The following is a 25,130-nucleotide window of genomic DNA, read 5'->3' on the forward strand; positions in this document are numbered from 1 at the left end:
CTGATAAATATGTTTTGTTTCTTAGGGGACTCAAATATCACTAAAGTAAATAAATAATTCTTCAACTCAACTACATCTAAAAACAGAGTATGATATTAATGCAATAGTTTTATGTACCTAGTAATTACTCATATAGTCAATACCTATGACAAAATCTGCAAGTTAGCAACATCATGTGTATGCAGAACTGGTTATGTAAATATGCACACATACCTTTATCCTTCTTAAAATCCAAAGCATCTTCTTTATCAGTCACTATTTCCTTCATATTGATAATACTCTGGTGGGTAAGCTGCCGGAGAATTTTAATTTCTCGAATTGCTGTAATTGGAAAGCCTTCCTTTTCATTATCTAGACGTACTTTCTTTAAGGCTACCATTTCTCCTATAAAAATTAAGTAAAATCAAGTTAGCAGCTGACAAAACCAAATGACATTTTTCTTAATTTTAACTTTATTTTAATTCAAAATTTCTGTTCCTACCTCTTACTATTCACAAAATATATTTTAGCTTTCAAAGTACCAATGATAATGTTCATAGCTCAAGAAATTAAGTCTCTAGTTAAATTATCCAAACTGTGGAATACTATATAACTGTTAAAAAGGAGGGGGTAGGTCCATAAGTATTGTTACTGTATGCTCTGTATGATATATTAAATGAAAAAAGCAAGATGATGAACAGTAGCTGCATTACACTACCATTTTTAAAAAGTGAAGGAGGGGATGGAATGCCTGGATGGCTCAGTTGGTTAACTGTCCAGCTTGATTCCATCTCAGGTCATGATCTCATGCTCTTGAAATCAAGTTCTGCTTTGGGCTCCACACTGAGCACAGAGCCTGCTGAAGATTCTCCCTTTTCCTATACCACCACCCCTCGGCTCATGCTCTCTCTCCCTCAAAAAAAAAAAAAGTAGAGAGGAGGTTAAATTTATATAATATGCTTATACATACATAAAATCTCTCAACAGATGAGAAGATTCTATACATTAAGCAGGTGACAAAATGTGCTCAGACATATTAACTTGTCCAAAGCTGCCCAGCCCAGCAGTGAGACATGGATTCAAAATCTGTTTTAGCTATCTCAAAAGTATGCGCTCTTCCCACTACACTAAACGACATTATAATTCAGATATGAGTGAGTACTGTCTCAGATAAGATCTCACTATTAAAAGAACACACACACACACAAATCCTGTAAGTAAAAGTTCACTATAATAAAGGTTTGTTGGGGCGCCTGGGTGGCTCAGTTGGTTAAGTGTCTAACTGCAGCTCAGGTCATGATCTCAGTTTGTGAGTTAGAGCCCCACATAGGGCTCTATGCTGACAGCTCAGAGCCTGAAGCCTGCTTCAGATTCTGTGTCTCCCTCTCTCTGCCCCTCCCCAACTCATGCTCTGTCTCTCTCAAAAATAAATAAATGTTAAAAAAAAAAATTAGAAAAAAAGGTTTGTTCATTCTACTTCTTTGGAGAAAAAAGGAATTCTGTACTTACAAATTTTCCAAAAGAAGGATGTTTATCCTTTTAATCATTAAAATTTATTTAATTCTCTTTGATGGAAGTCTAAAATAAAGTATGATTCCTTATTTGTTAAACAGCTTTTAAAAGCTACAATTTAATCTCTTTTTGATAATGCAGAATCACCAGTATAAATAGTATTACTGTATGCCGTAACCGTGTTCCAGAGTTTCCAGGCATAAGGTAGTCTAGTCTCCCCTATAGTAAATGGCTTCAAATAGCTATGCTATTTTAATCTATTGGTTTATTTCAACAAGGAATTATAAGTAAAGATTAAACACTGGCTCTAAGAGTTATTAGTAAAATATGTAGCCTCTGCACAGTTACTTTTTACTGGCTGCAAAACCTTTAAAACTGTCTCACAGGTTCCTGATTATGTTCTAAAAGATTAAGCTGCCAAATATGGCCTCCAAAGGGTAACTGACAGAAAAAAAGAATATTTTGCTAAAAGAAAAAGTGCTGCATAAGGCTTAATTCACCAAAATTTACTACTAAGGCTAATTAAGGTCAAGATACTTTTTTCCCCCTGATTACTAACAATGTAAGAATTTATTCACAATTAAAGAAATCTAAATCCCACCATGCTACACATCACAAATACTAAAAAACCACTTTAAAAAACACAAATTAAGTACATTCAATAGATCCAAAGATCCACAGTATTTGGCATACTTACCAGTGTCTTTATCCCTGGCCTTGTAAACTTGTCCATAGGTACCTTCTCCAATAATTCCGATGATATCAAATTTATCCACGCAGCGTTTTCCCCAGTCAATATCTTTTTCTTTGATTTCACCATAGCGAGGCCCACATATTCTATCAAATATAGTTCTTAAGTTTTTATATACAATCAAGCAAGTTGAATAAACTGTTTAATATTTAATATCCACCCTCTCCCAAAAAGTATTATAAATTATCATGAAAGTCAAGGCATCATTTCTCCATGCTGACTCTTCTTCTATAGACTAACAAACTGGAAAAAGAACTAAGGCTTATATGAAGAACTTCCAGATTAATAAAATGTAATTTTTCAATGAGTGGATAAAACCAACACTGATACAAAGAGTCAAAGTTCTCTAACCAACCTTTAGGAAATTTTCCTTTTCATTCATCATCTATATATATAATACATATTATATATATATATATACAAAATATATAAAATGCTTCCAAAAAGCAAGTTTGATAATGAACATTACCAAAAATCTAACTATAAAGCTTACTGACAAATTTAGACTTACAGCTAGATGAAATTATCTTAAAAATGGAAATACTAGAAAGATGTTTAGTCCAAGAGAGTAAAAAAAGTATTAATAGGGGCGCCTGGGTGGCTCGGTCGGTTAAGTGTCTGACTTCGGCTCAGGTCATGATCTCGCGGTCTGTGAGTTCGAGCCCCGCATCGGGCTCTGTGCTGACAGCTCAGAGCCTGGAGCCTGTTTCGGATTCTCTGTCTCCCTCTCTCTCTGCCCCTCCCCTGTTCACATGCTGTCTCTCTCTGTCTCAAAAATAAATAAAAACGTTAAAAAAAAAAAAAAAAAAAAAAAAAGTATTAATATAATCAACTTCCAGGAATCCATACTTTGTGGCTGTGTGTGTGTTATATATGACAAATATTTGACATTCTTCAAAAGATACATAATTTAATAGTCTTTCAATATTCTGGTATGTAATAGAAATTCAAGTAAAGGAATAAAGCTACAATACTCAGAAAGACTTTTAAAAGTTTTCTAGTTTTCTACTCTATACTAGAAAATTGCCTCATACTCACACGAGGCACCTGAACAGCAATTCTAAAATCAGATCTAACTCAAAGTCTTACTCACACTTTCCCTTGGTTAAGTAGAAGTAAAAAAAGAAATCAACATGCTCACTTCTTAACTGATGAACACATTTCAAGGGAGTTATCTCTAGGCACTTACTTGAAGCTAATTTAGGATACAGATTTCAAACCTTCTTCCACTCCACCTCTTGCAAAATGAAAAATGCATTTAGTTATAGGAGCAAATGGAGCTAAAAAGCAAAGAAAACATAGCAGCTTGCCCATTACTAATTTTGTTTGGGCTCACTGAATGCTGACTTCCACCTTCTCCAATTTCAGTGTTTTGTGTTATTTAAAAACTTAATTATAGAAATTATCTTTAACATATAATACCCCAAGAAATTAATACATTACAAACCATGAGAGAAAATTAAATTTAGTTTTATTAGTCATTTTGAATAGGTATGCAGGGAATTATGAATTTTTTTTTCAAAACTCTAGAATTTATTCATATACTTAAGTTTAAAGAATAAATATACTTTTTATTATTTTAAATCTTAATTTTTTGTGTTTTATGATTTTATGAGGACCCAGAATCATTTCTGGTCAATTTAAAAGCAGGTAGAAAGCAAGCACATACTTAGGCCTCCTTTTACTATGTAACTGTGTTGTTGTTTTCTTTTCTTCTGGACTCTTTGAGAGATCATCTCCTCCTGGTAGCTCAGGGGGCAGTGGTAAATCAGCAAGTAAACATCGTAGTTTCTTCTCTACTTCTTTTTTAACTGCTTTTACTGAAATATTTCCTCGTAAGCTAAGGAAGAAAGGAGTCAGACAAACAAAACACATTTGAGAAATAATAATCAGCCATGTCTTACACTTAAGTAGTAATGGCAAAATACTAAACTAAGTTACTTTCCAGCTAAAATAATAAACTGTATTCAATTGCAAAATACCAAATTTGGGGGTCAAAATGATTAGATAAAAACTAAGGAACCTGAGCAAAGTATGAACTTTAGTTACAATAATATTTTGATATTTGTTCACTGATTGAAACAAACATACCATATTAATATAAGATGTTAATACTGAAAAAACAGAATACAGTATCTATGGGGACTCTCTGTAGTATAATTATAATTTTTCTGCAAATCTAAATCTGTTCAAAAAATCGTATATTTTAAAGATGATTTAGAATTACTATGAAACTGTAAATTAAGACTAAAAAAATCAATTAGTCATGCTTCACAGAAAAATTCTTTAGTTCTGTGATAGCATCCTGACTCTGTTGGAGAGACATAAAGAGGTTTTATAGAAATAAATAACACTACATGGGGCACCTGGGCAGCTAGTCAGTTGAGGATCCGACTCGTGATTTAGGCTCACGTCATGATCTCAGTGTTCGTTAGTTCAAGCGCTGCAAACACAGAACCCACAGGATTCTCTCTTCCTCGCTCTCTGCCCCTCCCCCGCATGTGTTCTCTTTCTCTCCCTCAAAATAAACAAACATTAAAAAAAAAAGTCTCGGGGCGTCTGGGTGGCTCAGTCAGTTAAGCATCCAACTCTTGATTTCAACTCACATCATGATCTCATGGTTCGTGAGTTCAAGCCCCGCATCGGGCTCTGTGCTGACAGTGTGAAGCCTGCTTGGGAGTCTCTCCTTCTCTCTTTGCACCTTCTCTACTCATGCCCTCTCTCTCAAAATAAATAAATAAACTTAAAAGAAAAAGTCTCTTATTAAATAAATAACACTAAATGGCGTTATTTATCTTGCCCATTTAAATAACCACGAACAACTAGTTTAGCTTTGCCCTTTTCCAGGGTTAATTTTCTTAAATTGGATAATGACTCTCTTAAATATTTTTAAGGTTCTAGCTTATGGAAATTACAGGTCAAAATTTAAGTTGTTTGTATTGTACTTTTTTGAACGCATAAAGAACTCCGAATTTTAACTAGGTAATCTGATTATTTTAAACCTCCCAGTTACTAAAAAATCTGCTTAAAAATATGACATTTCTTGGGGCACCTGGGTGGCTTGTCAGTCAAGCGTCAGACTTCGGCTTAGGTCATGATCTCACAGTTCATGGGTTCAAGCCCTGCATCAGGCTCTGTACTGACAGCTCAGAGCCTGGAGCCTGCTTTGGATTCTGTGTCTCCCTCTCTCTCTGACCATCCCCACTCACACTCTGTCTCTCGTTCTCAGAAAATAAATAAAATGTTGAAAAAAATTTTTAGAAAATGACATTTCTTGAAAGAAAATCTTATAATGATAACAAAATTTGGACTTCACACACTTTCATAGCAGTTATGAGTCCGATAATGAAAAAGTTTAGTGAGACTACACCACTGGGGTCGGAAATTACAAATGACATTATCAATGTAAATCATTTAATTATAACTTCTATTCATGTTAAACAATATTATTGTACAAATGCACACTTTAATACCATCTGATAAAAACCATTTATCAGTAACTACAATAAAAATGTGCCTTTTCTCCATAGCCCCGTGTTACTCACCAGAAGGTTCTTTAACAGAGAAAACATGCTCAAAAGGAAACTAGTTTGCAGTTTTATTTTTACAGTAATGGTATATAGCCTCCTTTTCAATGTTAATGTCCATACGTTCAATTGATTTTATGCTTCTATGTACTAGATGTTAGGTAAGGCACTGGACTTTAACAATAAAAACTATAACAAATACATTAAGATACAACTCCTGGGGCACGTGGGTGGCCCAGATGGTTAAGCATCCAATTTCAGCTCACGTCATGATCTCATGGTTTGTGAGTTTGAGCCCCACATTGTGTCTGTGCTCACAGCTCAGACCCTGGAGCCTGCTTTAGATTCTGTGTCTCCTCTCTCTCTGCCCCTCCCCTGCTCACGCTCTCTCTCTCTCTCTCTCAAAAATAAACAAACATCAGGGGTGCCTGGGTGGCTCAGTCAGCTGAGCATCCGACTTCAGCTCAGGTCAAGATACAACTCCAGGGGCGCCTGGGTGGCTCAGATGGTTAAGTGTCCAACTTCAGCTCAGGTCATGATCTCATGGTTTGTGAGTTCGAGCCCCACATTGGGCTCTGTGTTGACAGCTCGGAGCCTGGAGCCTGCTTCAGATTCTGTGTCTCCCTCTCTCTCTCTGCCCCTCCTCTGCTCACACTCTGTCTCTCCCTCTCTCTCAAAAATAAACATTTTTTTAACATTTTAAAAAAATAAAAATAAAATAAATAAACATCAAAAAAATTTAAGATATAACTCCTCTCAGAAAGGAACTTAGACTTTTGGAGAACATAGTCAAGCAAGCAGTAGGATAAAGTACTACACAAATGGAGTCCTAGAGTAATGTAGCTAAAGGGTCGCTAAATCAGGATTGAAAGATAGTAAAGGCTTCTTTCTAAAAAGGTACCACTTGAACTGTGCCTGAAAATAAACCTATTCCAAATAATTCTTAGAAAACTGTAGTCTCAAAAAACAAAACAAAACAAAACTGTAGTCTCTTACTTGTAATTAGTTTTCAGTCAAAAATTCTCATTTGTCTGAAGATTCAAATCAACATTTTTAGAGGAAAAAACACAAATCTTTACTTATAACTTAAAAATTAAAAGACTGCCTATATTCATATATATGTTATGAACTACCAAATTCAGCAAGACTCCCAGGCTTCAGAGAAATGAAATACTAACTATCCAAGAATAATACTATATAATTAAAAGCATCATTATTTTTATTGAATACCTACAATAACCAAACAGGAAGCATGACATTTTTAATAGCTCCCATATACTACAGCAACAAAAACAATAAAATGCCTTAACAAGAAATATACAAGGCCAATAGAAGAAAATTTAAAAATATGATGAAAATAAAACTGGATCTGAATGAATGGAAAGAAACAATGTTTTTGTACGGGAAACTGTAATGCTGTAAAGCTATTAGTCTCCAAATTAGTCTACTACACTCACTAGAGTCCCACACAAAACACAAGCAAAAAATTTTTTAATATAACTTGACAAGCAGGTTATAAAAATCTAAGAATAAAGACAAAAATCTGCCAAAAAACACTTCCAAAAAACAATAATGAAGTGAGATTTGCCTTGTCCTGTGGTCAACCTGTTTTAAAAGATCACAAACTAGGGGCACCTGGATGGCTCAGTCAGTTAAGCGTGACCTTTGGCTCAGGTCATGATCTCCCAGTTCATGAGTTCGAGCCCCACATCCGGCTCTGTGCTGATGGCTTGGAACCTGCTTCGAATTCTGTGTCTACTTCTCTCTCGGCCCATCCCTCCACTCATACTCTGTCTCTCTCTGTCTCTCTCTCTCTCTCTCAAAAATAAACATTAAAACAAATTTTATAAAAGATCCCAAACTAGAAGCCCAAGATTGGCTGAAGTCAAGGAATATATATATTCTGGTCTACCCAATGTTTTATAAGAAAAAAAACCCAAAAAACTATGAATTAAATTGTAAATATTTTTAAATCAGAAAATTTACATAAACATTCAGATTTCAGGCTTCTTAAAAAAAAAATCAAAGGCTCTAGCAACACTGGGCTCAAATTCATATACAGTAGCACTGAAGCTGAGGCTGAATAGCAGAGCTATTCACTAATCGGTATTTGAGTCTGAGAACCAATATACTATTCATCTAAAGAAGTCAAAACAAAAAAGTACTGGCAAAGAAATAATAAAACACATTAATAGAAAAGAGGGTCCAGGGGCACCTGGGTGGCTCAGTCGGTTGAGCATCCAACTTCGGCTCAGGTCATGATCTCGCAGTCGGTGAGTCTGAGTCCCACATAGGGCTCCGTGCTGACAGCTCAAAGCCTGGAGCCTGTATGGATTCTGTGTCGCCCTCCCTCTCTGCCCCTCCCCCACTCATGCTCTGTCTCTCTGTCTCTGTCTCTGTCTCTCTCTCTCTGTCAAAAATAATAAAACATTTTTAAAAAAAAAGAAGAGAGGGTCCAGAAATACAGGTATCTATAAGAATTTTCATATATGGCACCACAAACCAGTGAGCTGGGACCATTCAGTAAGTGATGTTGGAAATAACTAGATCTATCAGCCTACAGGGTGGTGGGGAAGAGCATTTTTCTTCCTCATCTAATAACCAAAAACAAATTTCTGTATGATTTGAGTCAAGTTTTTTTTAACTTTATGAACCCATAAGTTTTAAAGGAAAAATGATAGATCTGACTATATTTAAAAATGGAAAACATCCGGGGCGCCTGGGTGGCTCAGTCGGTTGGGCGGCCCACTACAGCATGGGTCATGATCTCGCGGTCTGTGAGTTCGAGTCCTGCATCGGGCTCTGTGCTGACAGCTCAGAGCCTGGAGCCTGCTTCCGATTCTGTGTCTCCCTCTCTCTCTGCCCATTCCCTGCTTGCTCTCTGTCTCTCTCTCTCAAAAAATAATAAACATTAAAAAAAAATTTAAAAAAAAGGAAAACATCCATATGGCCAAAAACAAAACAAATAAATGTCAAAGGCAAGCAATAGACTCTGAAAGGCAAGATCTTTAACATAAGGAAAAAAAAAAAAGAAAAACAGTATTAAGGAAAAGCCAGCATAAGATATAAACAAGTAGTTCACTGGAAAAAAATAAATAGCCAACAAGTATTCAGAAAGATGCTATCTCAATAATCAGAAAAATGCAAAATTAAATAATCATATATTTTATAGACTGTATAAATTGGCACACAGTCTTATTAAGACACAATTTGGCAGCTTTTATCAGATTTTAAATGTGTATACTTCAACCTTATAACTATCCTACAAAAATTGCTCAAACGTACATAAAATATTAATATAACAAGAGTGTGATACAAACAATTATTATAAATCTAAGTATCCCTTAACCAATAGAATAGCTAGTAAGAGCATGATTTATCATTCCTATAGACAGGAATATTGAACCTATCCATATACCAATATGGAATGATCTCCAACATATTAAATGAAAAAAAAAGTCGAGTATTATGCATAGTATAATCCTAATTTCCTTTAAAACAAAACAATTTATTATATGAAAGTATATAGTTAACAGTCTATCTTGTGATTTTTAAAGAGTAATAAATTCCGGGTCTGAAGGAGAAGCAAAGTTCAAAGTAACCCTAAAAGATATTACTTGGCTAGGAAGTACTCAAAACCAAACAGGTCATGTCAAAAGGACAAGACAGTCAGCTTAAGGAGTTCCCACTGACCAAGGACAATGGAGCATCAAAAGAAGAGTGACTGACTGGTGTTGAATTGATCTGTGGCCACACATGTTAGTAGTAGTAGCCAGGGGTCTTAAAAACTTCTATATCCATGAAATGTGCAAACATATTCAAAGAAAGAAGAACAGAGACACAACAGAAAAGCAGAAGAGACCAAAAAGAATACAGGTCAAAAAAATTTTTGATGATAAGCATGACATATACCAACATCTCATTAAAAATGGACGCACACTGGGGCGCCTGTGGCTCAGTCGGTTAAGCGTCCGACTTCAGCTCAGGTCATGATGTCGCGGTCCATAGGTTCGAGCCCCGCATCGGGTTCTGTGCTGACAGCTCAGAGCCTGGAGGCTGTTTCAGATTCTGTGTCTCCCTCTTTCTCTGACCCTCCCCTGTTCATGCTCTCTCTCTCTCTCTCTGTCTCAAAAATAAATAAACGTTAAAAAAAAATGGATGCACATGGAAAACAGTATGGAGGTTTCTCAAACAACTAAAAACAGAACTACCCTATGACCCAGCAATTGCACTACTAGGCATTTATCCAAGGGATACAGGTGTGCTGTTTCAAAGGGACACATGCGCCCCCATGTTTACAGCAGCACTATCAACAATAGCCAAAGTATGGAAACAGCCCAAATGTCCATCAATGGATGAATGGATAAAGAAAATGTGGTATATGTATACAATGAAGTATTACTCAGCAATCAAAAAGAATGAAATCTTGCCATTTGCAACTATGTGGATGGAACTTGAGGGTATTATGCTGTGAAATTAGTCAGAGAAAGACAAAAATCATATCACTTCACTCATATGAGGACTTTAAGAGACAAAACAGATGAACATAAGGGAAGGGAAACAAAAATAATATAAAAACAGGGAGGGGGACAAAACAAAAGAGACTCATAAATATGGAGAACAAACTGAGGGTTGCTGGAGGGGTTGTGGGAGGGGGGATGGGCTAAATGGGTAAGGGGCATTAAGGAATCTACTGAAATCATTGCTTCACTATATACTAACCAGTTTGGATGTAAATTTTAAAAAATTAAAAATAAAGTTAAATCAAAAAAATAAATAAATAAAAAATAAAAGATGCAAAGCTAAATGGGGATTGTACACATCCGAGATCAGAACCTTAGATTCTATTGTTCAATAAATCAGTCAATTGTCAAAAAAAAAAAGGATGCACAAAAAATACCCTCCTTAAAGCATTCACCTGCATGCATCTTGAATTCTTGAAAATACCACCAGTAAAAATTTATCTCCATAGGATATATGAAAAATAGAGAATAACCAGTCTCACCAGCCCAGAATTACTAGATTCTTGGCAAATGGGTTATTTTCTCACTAATGAAGTGACTCAGTTCTGCATTCATGCCTCTCTGCTGGAGAGTCCATTCCACAACTCATCAAAATTACAAATCACTACTCTGTTTATGAACCTTCAGTGTTCCTAGAGAATAGTGAAACCTGTAAATACCATAATTAGAGTGGTATAATTGGAGAATACCTGATTATATTGGATAAGTTCTCCTGGCAACATTTTTGATTGTAGAAAAAAGACATTATAGTGGACACAAAACACAGGAATTATGATTTGTTTTAAATTATAAAATGTTCATAATGCCAGCCAAAGTGAGCACTTGAAAGACCTACCCACACAGCATTCTCATCCACTTGTTTCCAAATTCTATAAAGATGTCAGCTAGGAAAACTGCTCATATAGTTGCTTTTTAACAGAAAATGAGGGAAAAACAGCTCTAATTTCTCCATAAAAATAAAAATGAAAAAGGTTAAGTGGTGTAACAGACAGACATTACACAGTAGCATAATGCTTCTATCCTAGCATATGTTTCAGAAATATTCTTAGAGCCACATTTACTTTACAGACACTCTTATCTTCATCCTCTAAAAAATAAAATGTTTCAAAAAAAAGTCATACTCCCAATATTCATAAAAGAATCTGTAAACATGTTAAAGGAAAGCATAACCACATTGAGTTCTCTGTAATACATAATGAATCTCCAATTGCACAAAATTAAAAGGGTCAAGAAAAGCCTAAAAAATAATAAATTCATAAAGCTACCCAGAGTGATAAATGTATAAGGCCACAGAAGAAACCTAGAAATAACGAATATACCTGCTTTAATCACCCAGGACAGAGTCTCTCATAAATGTCCTGTTTCTGATACTGTCATTTAAGGAATATTAAATCAAAGAAAACACAGTACTAGCATTTCTAATTCCCAAACTCAATCGGAAATATACATTGTATTCCGAACCCAACAGCAAATTTTTCCTGGAATTCTTAGCATAAACTATATTTTGTCATCTTACAAGCAGTGTGCTTCATTTTAAAGTGTACATAATAAAAAGTTTACTTACTTATGATTTTTTTATAACCTTTTTATGGGGGGGGGGGGGGCATTTCAGGTAATTTCTCACTCCAAACTTACATTTCTTTTTTTAAACTGTTAGTGACAAGGGCGCCTAGGTGGCTCAGTCAGTTAAGCGTCTGACTTCAGCTCAGGTCATTAACTTGCGGCTTGAGAGTTCGAGCCCCGAGGCTGGTTCTGTGCTGACAGAATGCTTCACATTCTGTGTCTCCCCCATCCCCTCTCTCTTTACCCCTCCCCCACGCTCATTTGCTCTTGCTCTCTCTCTCTCTCTCTCTCTCAAAAATAAACAGTAAAAAAATAATTTCAAAATAATAAAAATAAACTGTTAGTGACAAAACTTTTCTGCGCTTACCTATCGGCATCTTTATCTTCAGGCAGCATGGGAGGCAAAGGTAATGGTGGTAACGTAGAGGTCACTAAAGCCACATGTTGCTCCTTCTCCTTGGCTCCTAAACTTGGTGTAAGTGGTTTGGTTTTCTCTTTAAGAGATACTGGTTCGTCCTTTGTAGCAGCAGATTTACTCTCCTTCCCAACTACAACTGCTTTCTTGGCGGCTTTATCTACAATCAAATTATTGTCCACCTTGGTTACCTGAAGAGGTGGCTTTGTTTTTGCCTTGTCGTTTTTTAAAGTCCCACCACTTGACGGAGAAGGTGCGTGTTCTGTTTTCAGTTTCTTCACATCCTTCACATGGTTTGTTTGAGATGCACCGGCACCCGTCTCCGTGCTCCCCTTCGTAGGTGTAGAAGTGTTGGAGGCTTTGGCAGCTTTGGCAGCAGCCTCAGCAGCCTTAGCTGCTTCTGCAGCTTTTGCGGCTTCTGCAGCTCTTGCTGCCTCTGCAGCCCGTGCTTTTTTATTCTTGTTCAACTCGGCTGCCAGGCTACTCTTCAGAGTTAGTGTGCTAGGAGAAATGCTAGAGTGACGGCTTCTGGATCGAGACAACCTGTGCCTGCTACGAGATCTTGAATGCCTAGAGGAATATGGGCTTCTGCTTCGGGATTTGGCAGAACGTCTGGTGGAAAATAATGAAGATTTAGTCAGGAATTCAGAAAAGTTCAGTCTGAAATTTACAAAAACTACTAACTCAACCCTGTTACATAAAATACAAATTTATTAAATTTCAAAATCATAATAGTTTTTTGGGGGGAGACTTTTTTAAAAGACAGAAAATGCTTTTAAGCAGATTATTATCTATTTGGTAGCTAAAATTTTCCTGAAAATAGACTGTCTTCATCCTGGTCTAGCCTATGAATGCTCAAAGGTGAGACTGGATGAAAGCAGATCTCTGGTAGAAGAAATACTCTAAGGATTAGGAACAAAAGTGTGATGAAGCATCACTGCTGTCTTTAGAAAAGAGAAGTACAGGGGCGCCTGGGTGGTTCAGTTGGTTGAGCATCCGACTTCAGCTCAGGTCATGATCTCACAGTTCATGAGTTTAAGCCCCGCGTCGGGCTGTGGCTGACAGCTTGGGGCCTGGAGCCTGCTTCAGATTGTGTCTCCCTCTCTCTCTGCTCCTCCCCTGCTCACACTCTGTCTCTCAAAAATAAATAAAGATTAAAAAATAATTAAAAGAAAGAAAAGGAAAGGAAAGAGAAGTACAGGGGTGCCTGGATGGCTCAGTCGGTTGAGCGTTCAACTTCAGATCAGGTCGTGATTTCACGTTCGTGAGTTGGACCCCGTGTTGGGCTCTGTGTTGACAGCTCACAGCCTGGAACCTGGAGTCTGCTTCAGATTCTGTCTCTGTCTCTCTGCCCCCCCCCCCATGCTTTCTCTCTCTCTCTCTCTCTCTCTCTCTAATTAAATAAACATTTTAAAACATTAAAAAAAAAAAAAAAAAGGTCTTTCTGAGGTCCCTGGGAGCCTCCTGCTTAAAAAAAAAAAAAAAAGAAAGAAAAGAGAAGTACACAACAAGGGTACACCAATGGTAGCAGTAGCAGGGTGAAGTCTGACCAATCTTTCACCAAAGTCTAATCTCTACATCTGTAAAGCTTCCTCACCCCACAAATTCAGTAGTCGGTAGTGCTCTGTCTACAGCAAGAGTGAAAAAGACAATGCCTGTCATTGGGCAATAAGTAAAAGCAGTCTCTAAATCTTGGTAACTACTCAATAATGACTGCAATTCACTTTTCAAAAAATACTGGAAAATACAAAAACTATCATATATATTTAAAATACAGTGACAACCAAAATTCCTATAAAACAAATGCAGCACAGCACCATGTGAAAGGAAACTGAAGTTTTCAAATCCTCACCTTATCAAAACTAAAAACAAGTATCTACAAGACAAAGGCACTATGATAGTACTCTGACATGTTTACCAGGTCTCATTTTAATGCTCACATCAATCCTAGTGAAGTATCTACAGTTCACAGATTAGAAATGTAATCTAAAATATTATGTTACCTAAAATCAATCCCATACTCATCAGTAGTTGTACTGGTTATTACTTACTGTCACTACCCTATTCCTCCAATACTCTTCTATCCAACTCTGTGCCAAAGGAGGCTAACCTCAACAAATGCACCTTCTGAGTTTCAGGGCTGTCACCGGCAGATCAGAAGGCAGAGAAGGCCGGATTATTTCTTCCCAGCATCCTCCCTTTTGGTCACATTTTCTGACAGAAGCTGTGTCCCCTTATCACCCTCTCCACAGCTCTCATCAGGCTCTAAAAACACTGTATTTTCCTTGCTTCCCTCTGTAACTACAGGAACATCCCTTGTGGGTTCCCTTAATCCACCCCTTTATCTGCAATCCTTCGTGAAAGTCTCTTGCACCATCTCAGTTGGATTCAGTTTCCTTTCAGAACCTTGCCTGATCTACCTTGTATGCCAGGTTTTAAATCCAGACCTTCTGACTGAAAAGTAGCTAGGTTAACACAATAAAAAAAATTAACACACTGTGAAGGAGAGAACTCTTGCTGAAATTTTGTAGAAGCTATGGGGAGAGAGTAAATAAAGCAAAGAAACTCCTAAGAACCCATAATTAAAATAGGGCAGAGAGAAAAGAAAGGACTGGAAACTCTGTTTATATCTGATGTTAGTAAAGTATGGAAGAAAACCGTTAGAAACATTCTATAATTCTAATATGAAAATAAAATGATGATTAGGTTTAGGATAAACTCAAATACAAATTAAACTTCTCCCTCACTCTTTCAAAAACATTTCAAAATGTACTGAGGGCCAACTGCTGTTCAACATCGAGCTTGTGTTTCATACAAACCCAATATTTTATATAAAGTATTTATGCAACACTATTTTAGATTAATGGGAACACAGTTTAGAAAATACTTAAATCTAACACTTGCTTATCATTAAATATTCATATACACCAATCATTAAAATCACCAATAAGCTTACAACTATTTACGGATATGAGAGGAATTGTTTTGCTAAATATAAAGTGGTAACTATCTCAGATAACTTTAATACAGGAACCAACAGTGTCATAATATGAAACAGCCACATTTTTTATGTCTTCTCCCTTTAAACTCTTGGGCCTCAAAACAAGTCTCATATGCCATGCTTCTAAAGCAACAGAAAGGTACACAGCAGGAGAGAGCAAAGAGACTATCATTTCATCAGAGGTAACAGTACAGAACTTTCCTCAAATTAACTTTCCTACACTAGCAAGATTCGGATCATCAATTTCATACAGACACATAAATTATATTTAACTGAGAGATTTATGACTAAGTTTTACCTAAGAAAAGAGACAAAGATATCAGGTAAAACCCTAATACAATTAACTCCCGTGGCCTATTAAATTATTCTTTTCTGGATAGAATCTGGATAAGCATTATCAGCAAAGACTTAAAAATTTCTGGTCTATAAAAGGGATATATATATTGGAGGTGCCTGGGTGGCTCAGTTGGTTGAGCGTCCCACTTGGACTCAGGTCGTGATCTCAAGATGTGTGAGTTCGCGCTCCCATCCAGCTCACTGCTATATCCCTCTCTCTACTCCTTCCTTGCTTGTGCATGCTCTCTCTCAAAAATAAACATTTTTTTTAAAAAAGTAAAAAATAAAAGGGTTATTTTAGAAATGAGGTTTTTATATGTTTTGATCTCTGTATCAATTAAATTCTTCTGGACATACTCTCCATTCCTCTCTAATTCTATTTCTCTTCAAAAATTTAACTTTTCATTTTTTAACTTAAAAAAATGTTTATTTACTTATTTTGAAAAAGAGAGAGAGACAAACAGACAGACCGACTGCATGAGTTCAAGCTGGAGAGGGGCAAACAGAGAGGGACAGAGAAAATTCCAAGCAGGCTCTGTGCTATCACAGCACAGAATCCGACATGGGGCTCCATCTCACAAAAGGTAAGATCACGACCTGGGCCAAAATCATACCGACTGAGCCACCCAGGTGCCCCATAAGTTCCTTAACCTTTTAACTTCATGTCCTAGGAAACATGCATTCTCTCAGTGCTTACGGTCTGAAACAAACATGGTTTGGGAACCTAATATTAAATATAAACACAAAATTCAAGTTTAAGTCATTTTTACAAATGATCTAATACTTCAGCCATACAAAGTTACGAGGGTAAGAGAGAAGTGCGTCTTCAAGACTACAGAATGAACGATATCATGGTATCTTAACCAAAAAAACGAAATGGATGGTAGATAGCAAGTCTTTCTTTGAAGATAAGATTTTTCTTCTTTTTAAAAATGTTTTTTCTAATATCTCTACGCACTGAATACATATTAGCTGTTTGTCTCTTTTTAATGTTTTTGAGAGATGGTAGTATCTCTTTAAGAAGTTGAGAAAACTTTCCATGTTTCTAAGGCTTGCAAATTCATACAACACAAAGCAGAACCAGAATCAAAACTTGATATCCCGAAACTCAACTGGTTAGTGCTCATTGTGAATTAGGTTAGTGTTCCTTAGAGAAAGAGCATGGTGTAGTATTCACTCAACTATATCACACAATCTCTCCAAGAGTCCAGGTATGCTAACACTAACTCTTAAAATTTTTACTATAATAATATCTAGTTCCTCATTATATAAAACAATATATAACCACTATCCAAAAGAAGTTTCTAAAATGATAGAAATGTTCTATACATGTTCATGTCTGATACATTAGCCACTATTCTCAACATTTTTTAGCTTAATTTTTCTACCCTGTTTATTTCACATTCTAACAGCAGCTATACACATTTCAAAAACTTGATTACCCTCCCAAAAAAGATATAACAATGCTTCCCATGCAAGGACGGTCCAACATATGCTAATCCATAAATGTGACATACCACATCAACAAAATGAAGGATAAAAATCACAGGATCATCTCAGCAGATGCAGAAAAAGCATTTGACAAAATTCAACAACTTTGCATGATAAAAACTAAACAAACAGTATAGAAGGAACGCACCTCAATAAAAACTTTCAGTTACAAGATTAATAAGGTTTGAGGATCTAATGTGTAACGTGGTGACTACCGTTGATAATATTGTATAACTGAAATTAACTTAGAGAACTCTAACCAAAAAATTAAATCTATGAGGTGATGGATGTATTACATAACCTGATTATGATATGAGAATCCTTTCCCAATATATACACATAGCGAATCATCACAATGACACTTTAAATACATAATTTTCTCAATTATATCTTAATAAAACTAGTAAAAAAAAATGACTTCTAAAATGAAAAACAGTACCTGAAGTAGTCAAAAACCTGCCTTTCTCAATCATCCCTTTTGTTACCTTCTCAGTCAAAATTTTAAATATTCCTATGTAATTTGTCATGTACTGGTATTGGAACAGCTCAATTAACTTTTTTTTTCTCATTTTTTTCAAGTAACTATTAACAATACTAGGGCAGCCTCTTAAATCCGTCTTCCTGTTTCAGATCTTCCTTTACCCTAACTAATCTATACTTAATGCAAAGCGACTACCTTCCTCTAATATCTCCTCCTGTAATTTTAATTTCACCACTCTTTTCCACCCATTTATCCAGGCTAGAAATCTTCCCAGTTACCTGATGCCCACAGCACATCTCATCAACTGCCTCACTTTATCAGTTCTAACTCTGCATCCCCTTACATCCACACTTCTATGCATGTTTCCTATTGTGGCTATAACAAATTACCAGATTTAATGGCTTAACCACACAAATTTATTATCTTACAGTACCTGAAGGTTGAAATTCCAAAATCAGTCTTATTGGGCAAAAATCAGCACATCACCAGGGCTTTGTTCCTTTTGCAGTCTCTTGGGAAAATCTGTTTCCTTGCCTTTTCTAGCTTCTTAAGGCTGTCCATTCCTTGGCTCTTGGTCCTCCAACAATCTGACCTCTGCTTCCTTTATCACATTTCCTCTTCTGCTGTTTCTGTCCTCACATGGCCTTTTCTGACTCTGCTGACCCTCCTGCTTCCTTTTATAATGACCCTTGTGATTACAGAGGACCCACGTGTACAGTCCAGGATAATCTCTCCATCTCAAGATGCTCATTTTAATCTCATCTGCAAAGTCCCTTTGGCCGTGTAAGGAAGTATACTCACAGGTTCACATGGACACCTTTGGGTGGGCCATTATGTAGCCTACCACATCCTCCCCTCTGTATTCTCAAGGCCACTTTTCTATTTCAGACCTCATTATCTCCCCTGAGAGTACCTTATCATCTCAAAAATCTTCATATATAGTCTCTCCCTACTCCAATTATTTCTACAGACACCATCACCAAACAAATCCTCACTGTTCAGTGAATGTTAAATGCTCCAAATTCACTCATTTCCCTTCTCTTTTTAGTAGCTATTCCAAACCTTCACAATTTATTCCAAACCTTTCTGTCTTCAAGTTAACACCATTCCAAAGTCTTTTCTTAACATTGTTTTACTTCTATTTTGCAGAAATAAAAAAAATTATCAGGCATAGCTCCCACCTACAAGCTTAATCTGTATCTCCATCTACCTCACATTTTACCTGATCTCAGAATAGAGGTGTTCTTCTTCCTATCCAAGACTAACTCTTTTATAATGCTATCAATGCCATACTCTCTAGATCTTACTTCAAAGAGTATGGGCCACAAACCAGCAGCATTAGCCTCATCTGGGAGTTTGTCAGAAATGCTGTATCTCAAGCCCCAACCCAGACCTTCCGATTCAGAGTCTGCATTTTAACAAGATGCTCACTAAAGTTTGAGATGCACTATTCTAGGCTCCTCCATGACTATTCCACTATTTGTGACTTCAACCCTTTGCTGTCCGTTTACTATTTCAAGGATTAAATAATTCATCTTTAAAATCTTTAAAAACAAACAAGAAAAATACGTACATAAATACATACATATAAAAAAAAACAAACAATGGTATTTTTGTATTTTATCTTTTTCTCTGCTTCCAATTACAACCAAATTCTCTACATACATACACCCCTCAAACCCCTATAATTTGGCTTGTATCCTCACTGAAATTAATTACTAGGGTGAACAATGACCTATCTTTGGGGTGGGGGAGGAATATCAACATGTGTGATGACCTTCTTCCCACTTCCAACTAACCTACAAGAACCTTCAACACAATACAGATAAAACTATTAAGTCCTCTCCAAATCCACCCCTTTTCTTCTCAGGCAATAGCAGATTCTGAAATTCTGAAACAGCAAAGATCCAGAAATCATTCTATATTCCATATGGTCCTTTTCCTCTCTTCTCCCATATCCAACTGATCTGCAAGTCCTGCCAATTGTACATCTTAAGCATCTCTCTAGTTGTCTAGGCTCTTTGTCCCATAGCTACTATTTCTCATTTGGTCCTACATCACCTCTCACTTCGCCCAGTCTAACAGTCTCCTTTCCAGACTCCTCACCTCAAACCTCTATCCTTTCCAATTTAGTCTCCATACCACCACCTGAATCTTCCAGTTACCCCTGTAACAAAGCTCTAGACAACCTTGCACTGCATACAAAGACCTCGTCCAGCCATCCCAAAACACAGAATGCCTTTCTTATATTCCTCTCTTCATCTCTGGTACCTGGTAAGTACAAAGATACCTCATATCATAACAAAAGGTCTACTATACTTCTATAAAGCCTTCCCTCATTATGCCAGAGAGCTGGAGATGTTCCTTGTCCTATGATCCTGCCTCATTAGAATAACAGATAATTTGTCTTCCGCAAATAGACTGAGATCAACTGTATCTTCATAGCCCTAACTAGCACCAATGTGGCAATGGCAGATAGTCAATAAATATTTGCAGAATTAAGCACCTGCTGAGAATATTCCTATTGAATGGAATTCATCTTCCTTATCCTAATATTAAGGTGCTGCATGATCTAATTCTAAACTACCTTTCCTTATCACATTCTGAATCTGCCTAATATTGCCATGCCTTTACTCACAGACTCACCTACTGAGAATATTCTCTTCCCCTCCATATTCTACTGAAGTCCTACAAGGCCTCATTCAAGAGCTCTTACTCTAAAAGCCTTACCGCCAACTCCAAGAAAGAAGAAAGCTCTTCTTTCTTTGAACTCCCCATAGGGCTTTATCTGCATCTTTCTTAAGATGTTTACCATTCTTAACTTTGTATTTTAGGTATTTACCACATTGTCTACTAGACTATATCCTCTTTGAGCAGCAGAAACCAGGTATAATTCATTTTTGTTTAATCACTCCACAGTCCTTAGCATAATACCACACAGATGATAAGTCTTTTCCTGAGTAAACAAACATACCATATTGCATGTCTCAGTTTACAAAACACTTTTATAAACATTGTTCGTCTGACTTGCTCTTCACAGCAACCAAAGTACACAGAAAGATGAGAGAAACTAAGAAGAGAGTTAAAAATTTTATGTAGAGGCCAAGAGCTATAAAGAAGTAGAGTCAATACTGAATACCAAGTCTTCCAATTGAAACCCAGGCGTTCTTTATTGCTACCACATCAAACTACATCCTTCCCCTCCATTTATTTCTTACTTGCCTTTATGGATCAAGTTAAAGTCCCAACTCTGTAACCTCCCCATTTGCTGAATAATACTTGTGACATACTGTCTTGTATTCTATGTCTATCAAAAATATAAACTGGATTATACCACACCTTTGCCTAAAACTCTCCAATGGCTTCTCACTGCATTTAAAATTAAAATAAAAATCTTTGTTGTGATCCACAAGACCCAAACTGCCTCTCATCTTCATTACACTCTCCTTTACTCACTAGGTCCCAGTCACTAGTCTCTTTTATGATTCTTCAAAGTTATGCTTCTTCCTGGTACCTTGGCAATACTGTTTTCTCTTTCTGGGATACTGAGATCATCACATAGTTGCTCTTTCTTGTCATTCAGGGCTCCATATATTTATCAACACCACAGTGAGCCTCTCCTCAGAAAAATAAATAAGTACATCATGTTCCCTCCCCCCTTCCACCACTGTCTTGTTTATTACTCCATCCCAGTGCCTAGAACTGTGTCTGGTATGTAATAAGGAATCAAAAGATATTTAATGAATTGATGAATAAAAGAGCAAAGCACATGTTTATCATCTATTCTCTAACTGCCCATAAATGCTAACTTTGTATAACTGATACCCAGCTAACTAACAGGCAAAGGTCCACTGATGAAATTCTACTTAAACTAAAAAGATTTGAGACAGAATAACATTTAGCTAATTAGCTTCTTCATATAAACACTGAGATGAATTTATCATTTTATTAACCAACCATTTTATATCCATTATCCCATAGGGATTTAATGAACAAAACTAGTTTTTCTGTTGTAAAACTATATTCATTCCTTATTTTTAATAACTAGAGTCTCTTCTTGATTAGAAAAATATGTAATCACAGAAGAAATGCAAATGGCCAGTAAAGAAATTTAAATGCTCTCTTCTCTCTCATAACCAGAAAAGGCAAAATAAAGCAATGGTAATTAATTTGCATCCATCAGAATGTCAAAAATTGGAATTCTGAAAATATAATTTATGAAAATACACAGAAATGGTCAGTTACATAAATTATCAGAAGGAATATAAAATTACTCAGCCTTTTTAAAAGGCAGTTTGGTAATATCTATCAAATGCTTTTGATCTGCAATTTCACTTATGAGAACATATCCTACAAAAACATTTCCATATGTGTCAAAAAGTTATTACACAGATACTCTTTAAAGGACTGACTATAATACAGAAAAAATGAAAAAACAGTGCCCAACAACTGATAGGTAAATAAAACTTGAAACATTTCAGTATGGAATTCTATGTAGCCAATTTGGAAAGAGCTTCAAATACTACTGCTAAAAAAAAAAAGTAAATAAAAATTTATGGCATAGTCACATTCTTAATGTTTACATGTACACATGTTTGTATGAAAGTATATACACAGAAAAAACATATACACCAACTACGTACAGAGTTATACATTTTAAAAGGAACAGGAACAAAAAGGACATCAAGGGTAGCTTTCACATCTTGCTGTATATTCTTCTGTATTGTTTTCAAGTATCTCATATATAAGGTTTTTTTTTTAATGTTTATTTATTTATTTTGAGAAAGAGAGCAAGCAAGCAGGGGAAGGTGCAGAGAGAGGGGGAGAGAGAGAATCCCAAGCAGGCTCCATGCTGTCAGTGCAGAGCCTGATGGGGGCTCAAACCCCGGTGAGATCATGACCTGAGCTGAAAACCAAAAGTCAGACACTTAGCGGACTGAGCCACCCATGCACCCCTCATATGTAAGTTTTAAATACAAACAGTATGGGTTTTTAAAAAAGGTAACACAATTTCATTGTAGAAAACTGAAAAGTACAGAAAAGTTTAAAAATAAATACTCATAGATCTTGCCCATGGTTCTGTGGTAGCTTGTATGCCCTTGACTGCTACTGTTACTCTCGAATAAACCCACTTTTGTTAGTAAAAAATAAATTTTTAAAAAAATTTTAATGAAAATAAACACCAACAGTGGTGCCTTGCTGGCTCAGTTGGTAGAGCACGCAACTCTTGATCTCGGGGTCGTGAGGACAAGTCTCACACAGGGCATAGAGATTACTTAAAAAACAGTGAGTATTCAAAACTCATCAAAAGAATACACAAACACCAACAGAAAAGTTTAAAGATGAATACCACCAGAAATTACAACAAACCAAAATCTATGCTATAAAGAAAACTTGTCACTTTCTTTAATAAAAATAAAAAAGGCTGCACAAATTATTCTTACTACAGTACACCACCTCTTAACCTTAAAAAATTAAATTTAGAAAATCATGACTACTTAAGTAACACTAATTAAAGAAAATACTGTGAACATTAATGCATATATTTTTAACAATAAAACATTTTTCAAATGTTCCTGTAGGAAACCAATATAGCTAATCATTATCATTACACACATGCTACAAAATAGGAGATTTTCCTCTTTTCCTGGACTCTGTAAGAGTAATAAATAATTACACAGGCTCATATGTAAGAGTCAAGCAAAGCATCTAGAATTTTTCTGACACCAAAAATTAGACCCCAAGGGAAACAACTTTAACCAAAAAATAAAAGTAGGATTTATGAAAAATTCATAGCTAACATCATTTTGTGGAAAAAGACTAAAATACTTTTCCTATAGGATCATCAGGATCAACACAAGGAAGTCTCATTTTACCACTTCTAATAAACATTGTACTTGGGGAGCGCCTGGGTGGCTCAGTCGGTTAAGCGTCCGACTTCAGCTCAGGTCATGATCTCACGTTTCGTGGGTTCAAGCCCCACATCGGGCTCTGTGCTGACAGCTCAGAGCCTGGAGCCCGTTGCAGATTCTGTGTCTCCCTCTCTCTCTGCCCCTCCCCTGCTCACACTCTGTCTCTGTCTCAAAAATAAATTAACATTAAATAAATAAATTAAAACCCACAAAACATTGTACTTGAGATTCTAGCCATTGCAACTGAGCAAGAAAAAATAAGTAAAAGGAATCCAGACTGTATCCATTTGCAAATGACATAATCTTGTATACAGAAAATCCTAAGAAATCTACTAAAAACTATTAGAACTAATAAGCAAGCAAGATGGCAGGATACATGATCAATGTAGAAAAATCTATTGTAGGTCCAGACACTAGCAATGAACAATTAAATGAAATTACAAAAACAACTCCCATTACACTGAAAAAGTATACTTAGGAATAAATCTAACAAAAAAAAGTTCAAGGATTATTCCCTGAAAACTTCAACATACCACTGAAAATATTGAAGGGACATAAATAAATGCAAAGACATTCCATACTCATATATTTTATGACTTACCATTAAGATGGCAATACTCTCAAATTGATCTCCAGATTCAGTGCAATCCCTATGAAAATCCAAGCTGCCTTTTGGCCAGGTAAACCTAAAATTCATGTGGAAATGCAAAGGACCCCTCTCCTCCTCCAAAAAAGAGGGGGAAAGGTCAAAGCAATGTAAAAGAGTAAAGCTGAAGGACTTGCACTTCCTGATTTCAAAAATCACTGCAAAATTAGAATCAAGCACTTCCTAATTTCAAAAACTACTACAAGATTAGAATAATCAAAACTGTATGGTACTGGCTAAAGATGGACATGTAAAATCAATGGACTAGAGCTGACAGTCCATATATAAACCCTCTCATTTATAGTAAGTGGATTTTCAACAAGGGTGCCAATACAATTCAATGGCGAAAAAAATACATAGCCTTTTAAATAAATAGTGCTGGCACAACTGGTTTTCCACACAATAGAATAAGGGTGGACTTCTTTCTCTCACCATACACAAAAATTAATCCAAAATAGATCAAAGATCAAGATGTAAAAGCTAAAACTATAAAACTCTTAGAAGAAAATATAGGAATAAATCTTTGTGATGTTCAATTAGGCAAAGACTTCTTAGATACAACATCAAAGCACAAGCAACAAAAGAAAAAATAAACAGGACTTCATCAAAATTAAAAACTAATGTGCATTAATGGATGTCAACAAAGTGATACAATGGGGGAAAAATGCAAATCATGTATCTGTAGCACAATTTAATTGCTCCTAGTCATTGTACTTGGGTTGTTTCCAGTTTTGTTGTTTTATTTTTCTTTTTTTTACTAGGTAGGCATTATACCTCCCATTTTACAAAGTAGAAAGACCAGAGCTCAAAAATTGAATTGCTTGATATTGCTCTGCTATGAAAGCAACAGAATTAGTACCTAAATCCACATCTATATAATTTCTAGTCCTTGCTTTTTCCTTTATAGCGGATATTTACCCAGTCAACCCAAGGTAGAAGGTCTGCCAACCAGACAGTAGTCTTTTGGTTGTTCTGTTAACACCTCGCCCTAGG

General features: G+C 36.1%; 1 protein-coding gene across 2 annotated transcripts in view; it reads right to left on the bottom strand.

The window, feature by feature from the left end:
* The window catches only part of CDK13 (cyclin dependent kinase 13), a 122,616-nt gene that overhangs the window by 83,731 nt on the left and 13,755 nt on the right, over positions 1-25,130 (bottom strand). For both annotated transcript variants that reach the window (XM_042914560.1, XM_042914551.1), the window contains exons 2-5: positions 12,223-12,882; positions 3,912-4,082; positions 2,189-2,328; positions 214-384 (exon numbers count right to left, since the gene is read on the bottom strand). In XM_042914560.1, the coding sequence (XP_042770494.1) occupies positions 214-384; positions 2,189-2,328; positions 3,912-4,082; positions 12,223-12,882 (1,142 nt within the window). The remainder of the gene's footprint in view (positions 1-213; positions 385-2,188; positions 2,329-3,911; positions 4,083-12,222; positions 12,883-25,130) is intronic.

This window comes from Panthera leo, chromosome A2 (genome assembly GCF_018350215.1).
Source record: "Panthera leo isolate Ple1 chromosome A2, P.leo_Ple1_pat1.1, whole genome shotgun sequence".
Classification (NCBI taxonomy): domain Eukaryota; kingdom Metazoa; phylum Chordata; class Mammalia; order Carnivora; family Felidae; genus Panthera; species Panthera leo.